The sequence below is a fragment of the Linepithema humile genome, chromosome 5 (genome assembly GCF_040581485.1).
Source record: "Linepithema humile isolate Giens D197 chromosome 5, Lhum_UNIL_v1.0, whole genome shotgun sequence".
NCBI lineage: Eukaryota > Metazoa > Arthropoda > Insecta > Hymenoptera > Formicidae > Linepithema > Linepithema humile.
Genome location: NC_090132.1, coordinates 2,055,917 through 2,073,568, shown reverse-complemented (window position 1 = coordinate 2,073,568; position 17,652 = coordinate 2,055,917). Strand labels below are relative to the sequence as shown.

General features: G+C 33.1%; 3 protein-coding genes across 12 annotated transcripts; 1 reads left to right on the top strand and 2 right to left on the bottom strand.

Moving 5' to 3' along the window:
• Positions 1-336: 336 nt before the first annotated feature.
• On the bottom strand, positions 337-1,280 carry LOC105675305 (oxysterol-binding protein-related protein 11). The gene is made up of 2 exons (XM_012372320.2): positions 913-1,280; positions 337-777 (listed from the first exon to the last, which is right to left on the bottom strand). Exons 1-2 carry the CDS (start codon positions 1,142-1,144, stop codon positions 425-427), a joined length of 585 nt encoding a protein of 194 aa, XP_012227743.1. The 5' UTR covers positions 1,145-1,280; the 3' UTR covers positions 337-424.
• A 23-nt stretch (positions 1,281-1,303) lies between these two features.
• LOC105675580 (uncharacterized) lies at positions 1,304-11,436 on the bottom strand. Of its 7 annotated transcripts, none has more exons than XM_012372841.2 (16): positions 11,292-11,436; positions 10,809-10,894; positions 10,033-10,087; positions 9,567-9,868; positions 8,572-8,736; positions 8,374-8,506; positions 8,013-8,179; positions 6,335-7,735; positions 6,043-6,250; positions 5,554-5,724; positions 3,779-3,893; positions 3,502-3,689; positions 3,190-3,427; positions 2,539-2,702; positions 2,028-2,268; positions 1,304-1,952 (listed from the first exon to the last, which is right to left on the bottom strand). In XM_012372841.2, exons 2-16 carry the CDS (start codon positions 10,847-10,849, stop codon positions 1,771-1,773), a joined length of 3,771 nt encoding a protein of 1,256 aa, XP_012228264.2. In that variant the 5' UTR covers positions 10,850-10,894; positions 11,292-11,436; the 3' UTR covers positions 1,304-1,770. The 7 variants fall into 7 exon arrangements, with proteins under 7 accessions (XP_012228264.2, XP_012228265.2, XP_012228266.2 ...); XM_012372842.2 differs by having other exon boundaries at positions 10,809-10,891; positions 11,292-11,406; XM_012372843.2 differs by lacking the exon at positions 11,292-11,436 and adding an exon at positions 11,200-11,261 and having other exon boundaries at positions 10,809-10,891.
• Positions 11,437-12,448: 1,012 nt separating this feature from the next.
• On the top strand, positions 12,449-17,584 carry REPTOR (repressed by TOR). Of its 4 annotated transcripts, none has more exons than XR_010890333.1 (6): positions 12,449-13,994; positions 14,200-14,607; positions 14,774-15,250; positions 15,358-15,480; positions 15,592-15,746; positions 15,888-17,584. XR_010890333.1 is itself a non-coding variant. In XM_012372852.2 (6 exons), the coding sequence occupies exons 1-6, from the start codon at positions 13,370-13,372 to the stop codon at positions 15,690-15,692; spliced, it is 1,638 nt and encodes a 545-aa protein (XP_012228275.1). In that variant the 5' UTR covers positions 12,453-13,369; the 3' UTR covers positions 15,693-17,584. The 4 variants fall into 4 exon arrangements, 3 of the variants coding, with proteins under 3 accessions (XP_012228273.1, XP_012228275.1, XP_012228274.1); XM_012372852.2 differs by having other exon boundaries at positions 12,453-13,823; positions 13,920-13,994; positions 15,592-17,584; XM_012372850.2 differs by having other exon boundaries at positions 12,450-13,994; positions 15,592-17,584.
• The last annotated feature ends 68 nt before the right edge of the window (positions 17,585-17,652 follow it).

The window sequence follows — 17,652 nt, the reverse complement described above, 5'->3', positions numbered from 1 at the left end:
ATATTGCAATTTTTATTATATAACGTAATATGTGTAACATATTAATATAATTTTTAAAATAGATTTATCATTAAAATTTAAGGCCATATGAAAGTGTTTTTTTTAGTTTTATAAAAGAACCAATTTTTATCGTTCTTTTTCATAATACATAAAAAATTTATATAAATTACTGATAAAAATTAAATCATGTATTTGATTATTAAAAATTATTTATTAGATATATTGGCAAGAGGTCTCAATCTTAATTTCAGCAAATTACGTATGAATATCTGAAGCCAGCTCTAATCATATATAGGCAAATCGTTGTTCAAGATAAAATATATACGGACATCGCAATAGAGAGTTAAATCGTATATTCGCAAGTATAAAAATTTCAATAATTAAGAATAAATCGTATATAAGCATAATACCTATATATGATTTACTATTGATATAATATATTGAGACATTGGCTCAGTGTATGCAAGGTGATGTGTGACATGGCTTTGAGAACCAAGAGATCTGGATCTAGATGTAGATCCGAATTTTCAATAGATTGTGCTAAGGCAAGATTAAGTTTTTCCACTTTTCTCAATTGCTCCTGACAGTTGGCAAAGGCATCCAACACTTCTAGCTTAACAACAGGATTTCTATTTGGATTCCCGGAATGTTCTCGCGGTGGCAACGGAGGATGGCTACTGGCGATAGCTCTAGTGTACATTTCTGTCACTGCCCGCAACTTGTCCACCCATTCCTGACGAGCTCGAGCATTTGTGGCTCTCAATTTGATCATGTCACCTAGAACGATATTGGAAATTCAATAAGCTTAATGAAGTCAAATCTGATTGATATTGTATTTATTTTTCAGAATTATGCGAGGGAAATTATATAGTACAACAGCACAAGTTCAAGTTTAGTCTTCCTGATGTTCACCTGTAGCGGAATTAACGGTGAATGTATTCGAGTCTTCATCGCTGGGAGCTATTACGGCGCCTGCTAAATAAATTGAACACCGTGGTCTCTGATTCTTCTCCGACTCGCTGAGGAAGTAGTGCAGTTCACCAGTCTCCGGACTCAGGATGAACCAACGGTACTGCCAGCCCTTCATAGCATTCGTGTATTTATGCAGCAAACCCTCGTAAGGGTGTCTCGTTTGTACGTTCATCGTTTATTGCTTTTGTTTCTTGGAAGCCTATTACTTTGCGTACAACGGGGATCCTCCCGAAGATATGTCATCTGAATTAACGCGATCATACACAATTGACACATGCAGGAAGGTTAGGACAATGATACACGTAAAATAGGTTAGGAAAAACTATACGACATATATATATATTATAGTATATTATAGTACATACATCTTATAGTAACTACATAAATATAGGACAAAATTATTTATAGAATAGAACTAAAAGTTACAAAAATTTATTTTTTATTAAGAAATACAAAATTTGTTTCATCATTTGAAAATTAGTATTACAATATTTGTTGTAATAAAAAAAAGAAAATTCTTAAATATAAAATGTGAAAATAAAAATTACTCCTTAAGAAACCAAAAATCATGATACTTGATTAGAATATAAAAAATAACAATTATTTCATTAAATCATTGACGTTTGTTATAATCATATATATTATATATATTTATATATTTATAAATATATATAATAAAATAGTTGAAATATTATCTTATGAGAGAGACAATTTTTAAAAACAAAAAAATAGTAATTTTCCAAATAAAATCATATAATATTCGTAAAACTATAAAACTGTAAATTAAAATTTTTCCACTTATTTTATGAAATTTCCTTGTACCAGTTTTGCATGAATATCCGGAAATTCAACTTTATAATCGCCATCGTCAATGCAATTTACGATCTTGATTTTTACTAACGATTCACTAGGCACTAACTCTTTTATTTTCTGTTCTACAGTAGGCGAATAATTTCCAGTATTATCGAGAGGCGCTAAATCTGTGATAAACAAACACATGGGTTTGAATAACAAGTATTGTATTTGTGCTAAACTTACTAATAACTAATACTTACTGATAACTGTACACAAGTTTGCCATCGCCATAGGTGTGATAAAATCTTTAGGCATTCGTCTTATGTTTTGGTGTTTCACCGAATCAATGTTTCCGTAATCAAGGAAATAAATTTGGGATGTTGTGTCCGTGTCTTTCGGATCAAAGCATACTGCACGAAACCATCCTCCTTTGTATAACGCTAAGCATAATTCCTGCATTCTTGGTATATAATATTCTGTTTTCTCACAGAATTCCTTTATCTGCAACAAAATAATTTTCTTTTATATTGTATTGTATTTATATTATCTTGCGAACAGTGTACAAAGAAACAAAGTGAACAATTTCAAGTGTTATTATTTCGATCGAGCTGAGCAAAGTGTTGTGGAAGGGCCCTTTCAATATGCGATGTCCCTGAGCGACATTTTGGCATTAAGATTTCATCTCCGAATGACCTCAGGAATCTGCCATTAACGGCTGTTACGGTAAGTCTGGGATACCCTGTATAAATACTGTTTTAACGCGATATTTACCATTGGGGACATCACTTCGTCAATATGTTGCCACATTTCGGTATCGAGTGGACTTAACATGTACTGCTTTCCAATTTCTTGTATATGTATTACAAATGCATCTACTGTGTCACCTATATTTCCTAAACTGGCAACTTTTATATCATTTAGCATATAGCGCTCATCTGAAAAAAAAAAAAAAAAAAAAAAAAAAAAATTCAAAATTTATATTAAAAAAATAAAAATATTAAAAAAATTAGGCTAAGCACTTTTAGAATTTCAACAATTCTCTTCAAAATAAAAACATTTTTGTTTTTTTTTCAAAAAATAGACAAATTTTTAAATTTTTTAAACATTTAATTTTTTTTTTGCAAAAAATTTTCTAAATAGTTAATAATTTATATATTATATTATATAAGTGACAACACTCTCTAGTTAAAATATAAAAAAAGCTAATGCAATACATTTTCTCTAATTTTATTGGATAAGAGCAGTATTTTGCATGTAGTTTTTAAATATCTCGCGTTAAAAAATAGATTTAAGGAACGCAATATGGTGTATTTTAAGTTATTGATTATAATATATTTTAAATATTTATTAAGATAAATAGTAAATAAAAAGAAATGTATTGCATTACATTCAAGGCGTTTATAGTAAGTCATCTTTAATTACCATTATCATCCTTCTGTTGTTTCCAATTTGGTATCAATAATTTATTTAGCTCATCGTTAACACTTTCACCAGTAGGCATCGTCAAGTGCACTCCATCCGTGGATGGTGTACCTTCATATACACATGTCAAAGGTATTTCTTTGCCCGTTAGATTGCGAAGATACTGGTCAGTTTCTTTGGTCATAGGTGCGTCGCGCGGAACATCTTTCAAAACTATTTTCGCCGAACAACTCCGTTGCTGTAAAAAAAATGTACAGAGAAGATTATTACTGATATCCGAGGGTAATTTTATGTTAGTATGAAATCACAAACCCGTGCCAAATCCTCTGGTAATACTTTAAGTTCTTTTATATTAACATAATCTATATTTCCGAAATCAATGTATGCTATCTTAGCTTTGTCATCCTTTACTTCCATGACCATTGCGCGATAATTATTTTCATCATAAAATGGTGCAATGACTATTTTTCCTGTAGTCGGAGGTTCAGACAGATTCGGTGCTGCGATCAAATAAAATGATTGCAAGTGATTTAATTTCATCCTCCTCCTATTTATTTCATATAACATCACTTCAGTTCAGTTACATTACCTGATCGAGCGCATTGTGCAATACGTTGCATAGTATCATTATAATATTCTACTTCAGACTCATTTAGAGAACGTGCAAACATAACATATTGATTTCGGTAACTGGTAAGACATATCTAAAATCACAATCATCAACAATGAATTACATGCAACCCACGATTATTAGCATTAGATACAAAATACTGAATAAAACAAATAAATGGGCACATTACTTAAGCTACATACAGGTTGTCACATTTTAAATGATCCACTCAAATATCTCGGAAACACCGCGTTAAATAAAATAATGTTTCAAATAAAAATTGTAGGGTTTGGAGGGGGAAAAAAGATAGGAATATTAATTCGATCTTGGGTGCTTCAGAGATTTGAAGGACATCTTCATTTCTTTAAATGGAACCACCCTATTTTTTTATAAAAATCGATTCCTCGCCGAAAATTAAATAGTTCACAAGATATTTTATACTTTAATTTGACATAATTTTACATAAACTATGAAATATCTCGTTAAATATTCATTTCTCAATTATCTTATCTCAACACTTTTATGCATAAAATGAGAAGAATCAATTAATGTAAAAAAAAAACACAGTTGTCTTGAAGAAAAAATATGTAGCTGAAATGACATCATATTTTTTCTCAAATAAAATAGCATACAATAGCCAGAAAATTAAAAATTAGAAATGAAGCAATTAGATGAATTGTTGAAGATGACCACCTTCTGCCATAAGATACACCATTCGGTCTTCCTTTTCAAAGATTGACGTACACGCTCGAAGATATCGTGTGTTGCGTATGGCCTGGCATGAAGCAACTATATGATTCCTCAAACCATCCTGATTGTCAACTGGGATGATATAAACCAATGATTTGAGATGCCCCCACAGGAAAAAAATCCAAAGGATTCAAGTCTGGTGATCCCTGTATTTCGGAAACTAAGCCGTTTAGGACACATGTTTATATATGAAGTTTTTTTAATTGAAATAAACCAAAGAGTATGGCCACGTACTTGAAGAACACTCTGCATTGTAGATTTTCAGTACTGACAGTGAACTTCGAAATGCAGTCTAATATCCCTATTTTTTCCCTTCTCTGAACCCTACAACTTTTATTTGAAACATTTTTCGATTTAAAGCGGTGTTTCTGAGATATTTGAGTGGATCATGCAAAATGGGTACAACCTGTATGTATATTTATTTACTTTAATTTTTATAACTCTTACATCTTTTGTAAATATATTTCCATATGCACATACAACCTATATACGTATAACCTATATAATTCGTATAACACGAAACTAGGCCTGAGTTGCCGAATCAACGTTTTCAATCTAGAAACCGGTTCAGATTCTTTCCTATTCATGTTATATGAGAATCTGTTGCTTGGCGCGCGCGCGCGCGCGTGTGTGTGTGTGTATGTGTGTGGAAGGAGAGGGGTTACATATATGCATACATATACACAGGATGAGTCTGATGAAGATTCACCTTAAATAACTTGTAAACTATGCGTTGTATAAAAAATTGTTGCTTACAATCCCCTCGAAATTATGTAACATTTGTATGCAACAATTTTTTATACAACGCATAGTTTACAAGTTATTCAAGGTGAGCTTTTTATCAGCCTCATCCCCTATATACATATATATATATAAAATATATTAATATTTAGTATTCCCCTTTAACCCTTTAAGTGTTATGGACACATATATGTGTTTAGCGAATGTTATCGATATGAACTATGGACTATGGACCATAAACATATTTTTAAATGCAATCAAACCTTTGATCCACTTTTTAATTCCGCAAGTGCAGGAGTCGACTTTGTTATTAAAGATTCCCATGGCTTTATCACAGCTGTCGCGATTTCATCATTTATAGTTATATCTATTTTAAGACTTCCTTGCTTGCAGTTCTCTTGATTCATTAATGTTGTGAACGTATATATTTGTTCCTTGAAAAAATATTTAATGATAATAAATGAATACATAAATAAAATATGTATAATTTAAATTCAAAAACTACCGTAATATTATGACAGATTACTTGATAAATTTAAAATACATCTTCTCTCAATTTTTCTGTAACTTTAAGAGAGATTTAATACATAGATATTTAACAATTATACATTACATGTTTTGTCAAACAATCTGTATCATTCAAATCTAATATGGCTATTTTATAATTTTGCGCGCGTTTGCGTGCAACAACTCAATATTATGCGATATTATCTCTTTATGTTGTAATAACTTTCTATGGTATAAATACTTACATCCAATTTGATAGTAGGACGATTCATTCTGCATACCACTCCAAATGCACAAATATTTAAAAACTTCTCAGGACATGGCAAAATTTCATTTACCGGCAGAATTTTAGCTTCATCCACTGTAATAATACGCAAGTCGGATGATGTTAAAACATATCCTCTATACCAGGCATCTACGCCTTTACCGCAAACCAAATCTTCTGTTTGTGCTCTAAAAACAATTAAATATTTCATTTAAATAGTTTATTCCAATTATCTGTGATTATAATTATGCATCTTTATTAAGAATATTTACCTGCAGTTCATAGATTTTTTCATGTTCTCGCATTCTTGTTGCAAATCCGTTAAAACCATCACAACGTCTTCGGAATAGACACTTGGACACAAAGTTGCGCTATAAACATTCGTTTCTGTGGATTCAACAATTTCTATGGCGCCCTCAATTTTTAATTCAGTAACCGCTTTTTGAGTCAACAAATTAGCAAAAGCATCGAAAACGTTAGGTATTTGAATCTTGGAAGCTTTTATATTAATAATTGATGGCATTTTAAACTTTTCTTGCGGCACAGTCTTCTCTATCGCTCCATTATTCACATCTGACTGTGGAGCACTTTCTTTTGTACACACAGATAAATCTTCCAGTGGCTTTTGCACTTCCACTATTATTGTTCCATCAGTATTTCTGGACAACATTCGAACAGATAGTCGATTACCATACCGTAGATCCTTGTACTTTTCAGCTGTGGCTGGAGTTAACTGAATTTTTTTAGCGAACTTAGGAACTTTGGGCATATCTTCTATGTCTCTGATATCAGCGTCTTTTTGCAGTATTTCATCATTGCCATAATCAATGAAATGAACCATTACAGGATTCAAAGATATTATCATAGCTCTATGCCAGATTTTTTCATATAAAACGCCATAAATATTGCCGATAATTGGCTTCACGTTACGCGATTTTGCTGCGACATTTTGCAACTGTATCATTAGTGTCGTACGCGTTTCTATATCTTTCAATTTAGTTATCCAATATTCATTGTTGTCCAATGGCACTACAACTTCAACCTCAGTAAACTCTTTGTTCGATAAATATGTATCTTTATTGAATGCTAGATCGTCGTCTATATTACTGGTGGTAGAAGAAGAAGTTTCACTGTATGTTCGTATGGCATTTTGTCCACCTTTGTATGGAGGGGACTTTCTACTATTCTGAAATTCATGTCTTTGAAAAGACTGATTTTTATCAGTATTATAACTTCTATCTTTTATATTATCATTATTATCAACTATGTCTTTGTTGTTATTAGTCGTATTTGTAACATCATTTTGATTACGATTATAATTTGGCCGAATCGAGTCAACTTTGCTTGAATTGATTGAATATTCTTCATCTCCTTTCGACTGATCAGTATTTCCAGCAGTACTGTTATATTTAGGCTTTTCACTCTGCTGAGAAAAATCTCTGGTCACAGCATTGCTTACTAATTGGTTCACTCTTTCAGTTTTTGATATGGTAACACCATTACTTTGACCATTGATTGAATTTTGTGGTATATTGGGCCGCCGTAGTTTTACATCATTAGATACAATTGTTTTATTAATTGCTTGCTTTGGCTTTGATGCCTCTTTTTCTTGGTCTTCTTCTTTACTAACTTGCAAAGTTGACATATTCTGAACTGTTTCTTCTACTAACGCTCTGTAAAAAATTTTTTTCTTTAAAATTCCAAGTTTTAATTGTATGAATTTGTAACAAAAGTAGACTTGAATAAATGATAGATAAGTATTCATAATATATTATGTATGGCTGGTCTATTTTGATAATAAAATAACAATTGTATATACAAGGTTCTTTAAAACAAAAGAGAAAAGAAAAAATAGATAATTTGAAAATAAAAATGATATAAATGATTATAAATGCCATAATATGTTAAGAGATAAACTCATTACTAATTAATATATCTAAATGTAATTACGGTATTCGTTCACATTCCATCTGGTGTCGTGGCCAATCTTTTACTTGACATGGTCTGCTACAATAATATGTTAAGCATTTTTCACAATGTTTTGTTGTTTTGATGGAACAAGTGTAACATTTTTGCAGTCTATCCTTAAACTTGTCCTCTCCATATTCATATGATCCCTGTAGAAAATAAAAAAAATTACAATTGATTAAATGTGTATTCCACATTTCACCAACACAACAAATTGTCTCGATTGGATTAATTGCAGTAGACATCAATGAATAGAATAATTGCAATAATTTATATGCTTATAATGATAATTTTCATAAATTGTTGTTTAAGTTTTATATTATAATACAACTTTAATATATACTTTTAATCGTTTCTCATATACTTTTCCAATGTAGTCGTCAACCTTAGGATTCTCTTCTGGAAATTCATATAGTGTATAACCGCGTCCAAGTGCAACATGTCTCTTTCCGTCTGATGTAACGGTTACCACACCTCTGAAATAAAAAATTATGTAAAATACAAATAGATATAAATAGCTATTATATTGTATTTATTTAACCTTGTCCAAAATCTATTTGTATTCTCAAAACGATCCTCAGGTTCATAAATATTAGATGCCTGCGAAGATGGTAATGATTCACTATCTGCATGCGATATCATTTGTGACATCGTAGAAAATTTACGAGCCATATTCATTGATTGACCACGACCAACACTCTGCCGACTACAATTAAACATATATTATTATATTACATTCTCTGGCATGATAACATATGAAAAATAAAACTCTTAATTTGTTACACACATGTATAATATATTCATAATTTACATCTCATATTTAAGATTTTTTTAATCAGAGACTTTGAATCAGAAAATAAACCATGTGCTTTAGACATCTGATACATTGTACTTATATACTTAAATAACATATTACAATCTATTGAAAAAAAGACATATTAAATAATCTTAAATCTTGATTTGCTAAGTTGTTTGATAAATAATTTTATGCTTCTCTTTTCTCTTTACTGTTTCTTGCAGGAGAACATTCTATTGAGTGCCAATGTAATGATTGTAATGGTAATGTGATTTCACATCAATAAACCAAATGATTATTACATGGAAATCAAAGAGCTTTCATTATAAAGCCTTATACAACAAAGTGCATATCTCATATCTCGAGAATGAGACCAAATCGATCCATGGTGTATAAGACACTTTTTTGCCTAAAATGATCATTCAAACATGGTGGCAACATTTATCAGTTTCGTGATGGAAGAGCCTGTATGTATATGTACAGATTTCTGAATACACATTTTTGGCACTAAGAATGTGCATAGCTCTTTGGCCTAACTTCTTCCTTAAAAAAATTTAAATATCGAAACATTTGTAACAAATAATAAAGAAAAAAGAGAAACATAAGATTGCTTATAAAACAATCCAGCATAGGTCTTTTAATCCACTAATTCTCATGCTTATTTCATGTTACTTTATTCTCATATTTATATTTATTACTTTAATAATGTTTCAATAATTATTCATGTTGATGATACTTACTATTTTACATCAGTATGAGCAAATGGTGGTGCAACATCTGTTGCTAACATTCTTTCTTCCAAACTTTGTGATACACATGAATTCTGTGATTTTTCATTTGCAGGTGCGACTTTTGCAAGCGACCTTCTTGCAAGTGTAACTTTCAGACATAATGGTTTTCTATCATTAAGTTCTCTTATAGCAAGTTCTGCCTCACGATATGTTTCATACGTAATGTAAGTCCATTTAGCATTAGTAGCATTACGAGGATAATACATGTGAATAATTTTACCATATTGACCAAAAATGTCTCTAATTGCAACCTAAATATCATATTATATCTTATAATAAAATATATCATGTAATATAATTTCTAAAGTACAGATAACAATATATAATTATGTAAAAATCAAGTTAATAACATAATCTTTTTCAAATTTTCAGTAATAATTATAATGTATAGCTAAATAAAAACAGCAGAATATACCTCATTTAATTCTGGTGGCACATTATTCACATAAATTGTGTATTCTGCATCCATCCTGTAAATAATGTAAATATAAAATTAAAATTTAATAAATTATATTTAAATAACGTTAAATGACTCTTCTGCCCATGCCAAATGTGTGAAATTTATATTGATTATATTCTGTTTTATGTAGATTTTGTCACAAATTAGAAGAAAAAAATGTCACTACTCAAAATGAAAAGAGAAAAATGGTTTCTGATGAACTCTTTGATAAACCTCTCGGATGAACCCTTGATAACCCTCCTAACCTACATTAAATTCTGTTTTTCTATTGTTGTTCTTTACTTGCACAATTGCCCCTTTTTCTTTTGTTCTCTCAAGCATTTACTTTTTTGGTTCTTCATCTTCTCTCTTCTTATTTATGAAAAGAATCTCATTGATTGAAAAGAATCAATGAGATTCTTTTCATAAATAAGATAAAATTATTTATTTTACTCTTGGCATTCAAGCAACACTATTGTAGCATCATATAAAGAGTACATGTAATGATAAAAATTGCATTCACCTAAATATACATTTTAAAATTAACAAAAATAATAGCACTCTTTTGTTTTTCAAAGTATTCAATACATCAATTATATATATATTTATAAAGTTCTTAAAGTTACTTTTAAATTCTATTCATGCAAACATGTGGCAAAATTTATTTTTATCTAACCAAATAGAAGTCCTTTGTGTTAAGCAATACCACAATTGTTTATCTAATTCTCACAATCAGTTACTTTGTTTCTTACCCATCATCTTCCTGACCAGCAACTGCATCAAAGTTTTCCATATCGTATACCTTGGTTACTTTGGGACACGTTTGTAAAATATCCTGCTTTAAAAAAGAAAAAAATCAGTATTTCTTGCCTATCCTTTGTCTACTACTAGCTGGGAAACAAAGATGTGGCACAAGAGATCTTAAGAGCTAAACTATTTGTATAGGTATAGGTAACGTATTAACATATAGCACACAACCAAAAAACGTATGAATAAACACATGGAAGAAAAAAAAAGGAAATCGATACACGTTTAGTGTATGAAAAATGAAAAGAGAGAGATTTGAATGATCCAATCGGACACTTCTAAAAGTACGTGCCGAAAAAAAAGTATACAACAGCTAATTTTAGTTGCACTTCTTACACTTAAGTTATAAGAGATGCAATTTGATCTCAAGAAAATATAAGAGATGCAAGTAAGAAAATTTTATCTAGTTTACTATTTAATTAATAAACCTTTGACTCTCAAATGTTTTGCGCTCAACAATAACGTACGACCGTTCGATAAGAATTTCAAGAAGAACAGGTCAGCAGTTTTTCCCACCTCTTGTTTTATGCCTGTGTCAGACTACACATTAAAGATGAGATTGAAGATTGAAGATGTGAAATTTGACCAATCGGGATAAAGAACATTTAGCTCCTTTTGTTTCGATTGGTCAAATTTCTCATCTTTAATCTTTCAATCTTCACTCTTCAATGCGTAATCTGATACGGGCTTTATGGTTATCTATCCTTTTTGCGGCACAAGCGTTTCCTTCCTTTCTCGAATCTTCCAATTTGTATCTTAAAATATAGTACATGATTTAAAATAGTCGTTTTTACAAAAATTGTTTCGAGAAAAAAATCATGGAAATTGTGCAATAACAATTATTTAAGTGTATTCGCGTGAAAGTGATAATGTTAACGTTTTCTTGACAAATGTAGTATTTCTCACGATTTCAGAACTGACTTAATTGCGCGCGCATGCAGTTGCATAGATAATGATCTAAGCTGTGTTCCGAAATTCACTGTCGGTACTGAAAATCTATAGTTTACGTTACGTATATTATAGATTTTCAGTACTGGCAGTGAATTTCGGAACGCAGCGCTAGTTTCAAAACATTTCATAGCACCGAAGTCTTCAATCCGATTCTACTTCGGTGCGGAACAAATTTAGTGTGCTGTTTCCATTGGAAGTAAAGTATTTGTGGATCGAAGCGGGAGTGAAATGAGCGTAGTCTATCGCGTTTCCATCGACTTAAATTCGGTTCTACGGCGGACTAGGTGCTTCGATGGAAACTAGGCCAGTGTGACTAACCTAAACAATGAGGTTAAATCAATAGAAGAAAATATTCCTAGACAGAAGAATATCGCAAATGAAAGATCCCTAAAAATGACGTACTCGTCTAAAAGAAGATTTGGGGAGATGAGCCGCCAATAGAATCTCAAGTCTCATTTATTTGCGACCAAAGAAAAAAAAGGATTATGGATCGCCATGGATCATGCGTGACTAGCCAAGGATCTCGGACGTATTCGATGATCGTGTCCTTGAGGTCGCGCTTCGCCGCGCTTTTTCCATGCGTGAAAGTACGCACACGCGTAGCAATAATATTAGAATGAAAATTCTCGCCAGGTTACGTGAAGCACAAAAAAAGTGCGCGTAGCCGCGCGCGCAGGGGAATGACGGCGCGCGATTGGTCGGCGCGATGGACTGGCCGATGTTATTTCGCGAGATGTGTCATGTGACCATCGTTCCTCTATTTATGCAAACATCACCGATCACTCGGCCCCGCAGTCTCGTGGCAAAACAATAACAAACAACATAGGTCGTCACTCCGTATTCTTCGATTTCTCGCTCCCAATTTATGCGATTTGCATTACCGTGTCGCGCACGACGCTACGCTGAAGATAAAGGCGATTGATCGCGCTCGATCTCGATCGTTGTGAAGCACGTACAGGGTGAGTCGTATCGCGCCGAGAGAAGCGAAACCCAATCTGGTCTCACGCGATGTGTCATCCGCGGAAAATGCCCGCTAACGAGAGCCACCACGGCCGTGGTGCGTACAGACTGTGAACGCGCGTGGACCAATATGTGATTTCGACGTGTTCGCCCTTATCAGACTAACTCGTCGGGTTTTCGAAACGCGAAGCAGAGAACCAGCCTCTAAGCGTTTGCCCTCGTGGCTGCGGAGACGCGACGGCTGCAAATCGATCGAGCAACACAGCGAGCGGACGAGTCAAAATCGTGCCGTGTAGGTGGCTCGGTGGCCGCGTGCGTGTTTCTTATTCCGCGCACATTTGCCGTTTGTCGTTTGAGGAACTGTCGTGCGAATTCACGTGTAATAGTACGGGACGATTGCGTAAAATGTCGCGTGTATGATATTTTCATCGCTCGAAACTGTAACCGAACGGTGAACCGAATCGAGCTTGGAAGAATTTGACAATTTCTTTAGCGAGCTTTTGCGTACGCTTCTTTTAGAGAAATAATTTCTGTAGTATAACGATTAGCGCGCAGCTATATTACGGTTTTCGTTGAAACACGGTTTTTGTTGCTAATGGACAACTCCAAGTACAGCAATTTTTCGCTAGCTAACACAATGGATAGCAGCATAGTAAAGCAGGAACCTGTTCAAGAAATGGGTTCGGCGTCGGCGTCCGTGCCGATACCCGGAGTACACAGAGGTACTACGCGAGGAACGTATGATCAATTCTCTCCCTCGCCTCTGGCGGTTTCCTCTGGATGGGGTATGAGAACCGAGCATACAGAGTATCCCTTTAAAATGGATCCAGATCAGCTAGACGTCTATTCCAAAATGGATGAGGACGATATATTCCAAGTGGACAAAGCCGAACTCATCCAGGGTCCGACTCTTGCGGAATTAAACGCCAACGACGACACTCTGTTGGGAGATCTAAATTTCGATGATCTATTGCTACCGGAGGAAAGAGTGCAGCCCATAAAAGTCGAAACCGGCCCACCATCGACTGGCTCTCTGTTCAGCAATAGCGGTATAGGATTTGCACCTAGTAGTTTTCCTCAATCTGGATTAACTTATCATAGTTGTCCCACGTATATCAATACATATGGATTTAATGTAAATAAAGGTTCAAACATCGTGGATAATGCGGAAGCTGTTAGTCCTACTGCATTTCCTAGTCCAGGCACTAGCAACATTGCAGGTATGTTGAAAGAAATCATACATGATATAAAAACTGTAAAGATAGTTTGCCTCTTAATAGCAATATTAAGTGTACAAAGTATTTTGAATGAATGATAAAAGTAATCGAGTAACAATAACTCTCTACTATCATGTTTTTGTAAAGATAAACATTAATTTGTCATTTCTTGTTTATTAAAACAAAGTTGGTGATGGTATTCATACAGGTAGTTCAACAGCGAGTTCATCGACTTCGCCACATCCTGTAGGACGGCCTATCGCGTCATCTACTTTACAGGATCTACTGATGAGAAGATGTGAAAATCCATTTAACAATGCAGTATCCAATCAGATAGAAAACATCTCCACAACAGGCGGTAAATCCAAAGTTTCAAGACTCTCCATGTCCGCACCAACGCAAACAATGGGACATCTGGATCAAATCTGGGCTCACAGGGAACCGCGACAACATCTGCTAAGTACTGGCAGTTTGGTAGAGGCAGGATCGACAAGTAGCCTGAGCACAGGCGCACTGAGTCCAGATCCACTTTGTGTTGATCCCCTTAGCCATGACGAAGGCTATGAAGATAGTGACGACGATAGTGATCATTATGACGACTACAGCAGTGATAATGGTATTTACATATTGTTAATATGTGATTCGTTACAAGTTATTGTTTTCTCTGTGATCTTTTCTATCACAAAAAAAGAAATATAATTTAAATCTTTGTTAAATATATCTTGTAAATTAAGTGTGTTAAGATACAGCTAAGCTATACTAGCTGACTGTTTATTTACTAGATACAGGCGGAAGTGACGACGATCAGAGTAGCAGAACGGGAACAGAGGGAAAAGAGAGTAGGCACAGTAAGAAAGAAAGATTCTTCTGGCAGTACAATGTTCAGGCAAAAGGACCAAAAGGACAACGATTAATCGCTCGAGCACGCTTGGAAGATCCACATGTTTTGAACGAAGCAACCGATCCTGTATTTAGTCCCCATTGTGCCCTCAGAGGGATTAAGCACAGCGGGAAAGCACGGAAAGGCGATGGAAATGATCTTACGCCGAATCCCCGAAAGCTTCATAACATCGGACGAGAGTTGGACAAGCTCAATCGCATTATAAATGATATGACACCTGTTTCGGAATTGCCCTTCACAGCAAGACCGAAAACACGCAAAGAGAAAAACAAGCTAGCTTCGCGAGCGTGTCGCTTGAAAAAAAAGGCTCAGCATGAAGCTAACAAGATAAAACTACACGGACTCGAACAAGAACACAGTTGAGTAGATGTGGATATATAATCTGCACTTTATGAAATACCAATATGTACATGCACAGAGCTGTATATTGTTTCGAGTATATTAAAAACTGAAATATTTTTGCAGGACGTCTTATACAAGGTATATCACAAGCTAAGCATACGCTCGCAGCTAAGTTAGCCGAATCCAATCCCAAGAATCAGGAAGAGCTTACGCGACAAATGGAGAAATGTTTCAAGATTGCTACTAGTGAGTATTATTTTAATATTTTTTATGTATACACATATATGGATGTATACACAAAATACAATATATATGCTAATTATCATTATTATCTTTATGTATATGTTAATATTTGAGTTGCAGAAATGCGAATAGCGAATTTTTCGACAGACTTTGTCAACAAGGTGTTGGAAAATATTAGAGCCGGTGTTCCTGATGGTGGCATCGATAATTTTTAATATAGAATCGTTTTCCTATAAATCTCTTACATCTGCGCGTGTATATAATTTTAGGCAAGTATGCTATATGTCTGTCTATATACTTATAGATAATGCTTTTATCTCTTAAAGTTTATCATTGCTAAATGCTTCAGAAAGCAGACTTATAGTTAACTTATTGATTAATGTATTATTAACAGATATACATTGTTTCAGATAATATTTATAGATGTATAAGTGAGAAACGAAATCTTGATATATATATTGCTTTAACTTTTAGACCTGTTAATAATCGTTTTTCTTTATTTTTTCTTTTTCCGTTTTTTTACGAAAATATCTGCATTTTTACCCGCTGTTGTATATATTGGTTAAACTGTATATAACATTTCTCACGCATCACGTACAATAACTTCAATAACGTATCTCTTTGTACACAAAGTATATTTTTTTTTATAAATTAGCTACAAAAATATATTCTTCTGCCCTTTTTAAAAAAGAAAACAATATTATATATTCTGATGAAAGTGCAAGGAAAAGTGCCGAATATCACTTAATAATTATGACAAACTATTAAACATCATCAATGTCCATTATCAATTAATGTGGCACACATTTTAATTTAAGATAAAAATGTTCTAGCTTCTTTCGAAATAATTATAAAGATAATTAAAGTGGAATATAATTTTTGCATATGTTAAGCTTTGTTATATTGATTGTGTGTACTGAGTCTTATATGTTTCGGCAGATTCTCTTTGCACACGCTAGATCTACGGATGTAAATAATTACGTTTTTGTCGCGTAATTTTTATAAAGTTAAAGGTTTCGAATTAATTGGTTGCATATAATGTTACAATATTAATTGACATTGATGATTTTTTTTAATGTTTCGACTACGATGTAGTTTTAAAATAATAGTAAAAAATGTAGAATGTGCATAAGGTGCACTTAGAGACGAGCTTTGGATTATGTAGTTGTTTGCTGTTTGCTGACTCGATCTACCTCAGAACAAAACGCTATATTCAAGATGAAAGATGTCGATGTATGGAAAGATTGTAATCGTGGCGCGTTCATCTATTGTTGCTTTAGAGTTTTAGAAGAGGGCGGATGTAATGTTCTCGATCTTTACATCCCCTCTGTTCAATATTTAAAACAATTGTACGCCGCGGTTAGAATTATATTTTGCTATAATTACTAATATACATATATTTTAAATATGCAAGATGTTAATCTATATTATATTCATACTAATATTTTTTTAATCAATTTTTGTATGTAAAGTTGCGCAAATTAATAGTAAATTGCGAAAAAAGTGTGGATATAGTCATACGATTATATGCATATATAAATACAGATGTTGTATAATCCTTATCGAATCGTTATGCAGTCTAATTTATTGTTATGCGGAATACCGTAAGGTTTCATTTGCTGTATATGTAACGTCGGCGACAAATTAATGTAATACCAGATTAGCACGAGACGTCATTCCGATATTATTGTAATCGTGAGTGTGCAAAAGTATTGCGTATAATAAGAATTTATTTCAATAAGTGCATTACGTTTGTACGAAACGGCACTTTATTATTTCGGCGGTGACATCAATACTTTTATGATGTATTTATGTTGATATATACGCGCACTTGACGCTTTGATTAAATCAATGAATTGCTGTTAATGTGAAAATAGGCACGACGTTTTGTTATTATGTGTCGTTGAATGTAAAATGTATAATTGGAGTTGGCGTGCGAGCCGGCGATTAATCATATTAATCGAGTTACGACGGCAAACGACCTGATGATAAGTGATTAATATCATCACACGGCTGATTATTATAAAAACGGTAAATTTCATCATTGTATAGGCGGTTAAATTGACATTTTTATTCTAATAAAAAAATTATGTGAACGGTAAGCAAAGTTTTAAATATAAGTTTTAAATCATTCTAGGGATGAGAATATATGTTATTTTACTCACAATTAAAATA

What these genes read in the sequence shown, in the direction of transcription:
- LOC105675305 (XM_012372320.2), bottom strand. Translation starts at nt 1,144, where the DNA reads ATGAACGTACAAACGAGACACCCTTACGAGGGTTTGCTGCATAAATAC. An exon ending in CACCGTTAATTCCGCTACAG is followed by an intron (nt 778 to 912) that starts GTGAACATCAGG and finishes ATATCGTTCTAG; the next exon opens with GTGACATGATCAAATTGAGA.
- LOC105675580 (XM_012372839.2), bottom strand. Translation starts at nt 11,058, where the DNA reads ATGTGTTTATTCATACGTTTTTTG. An exon ending in GCTCATACTGATGTAAAATA is followed by an intron (nt 8,737 to 9,566) that starts GTAAGTATCATC and finishes GTTTAATTGTAG; the next exon opens with TCGGCAGAGTGTTGGTCGTG. An exon ending in TACCAGAGGATTTGGCACGG is followed by an intron (nt 3,428 to 3,501) that starts GTTTGTGATTTC and finishes TTTTTTTTACAG; the next exon opens with CAACGGAGTTGTTCGGCGAA.
- REPTOR (XM_012372850.2), top strand. Translation starts at nt 13,370, where the DNA reads ATGGACAACTCCAAGTACAGCAATTTTTCGCTAGCTAACACAATGGAT. An exon ending in CGACTACAGCAGTGATAATG is followed by an intron (nt 14,608 to 14,773) that starts GTATTTACATAT and finishes TTTATTTACTAG; the next exon opens with ATACAGGCGGAAGTGACGAC. An exon ending in CGGACTCGAACAAGAACACA is followed by an intron (nt 15,251 to 15,357) that starts GTTGAGTAGATG and finishes ATATTTTTGCAG; the next exon opens with GACGTCTTATACAAGGTATA.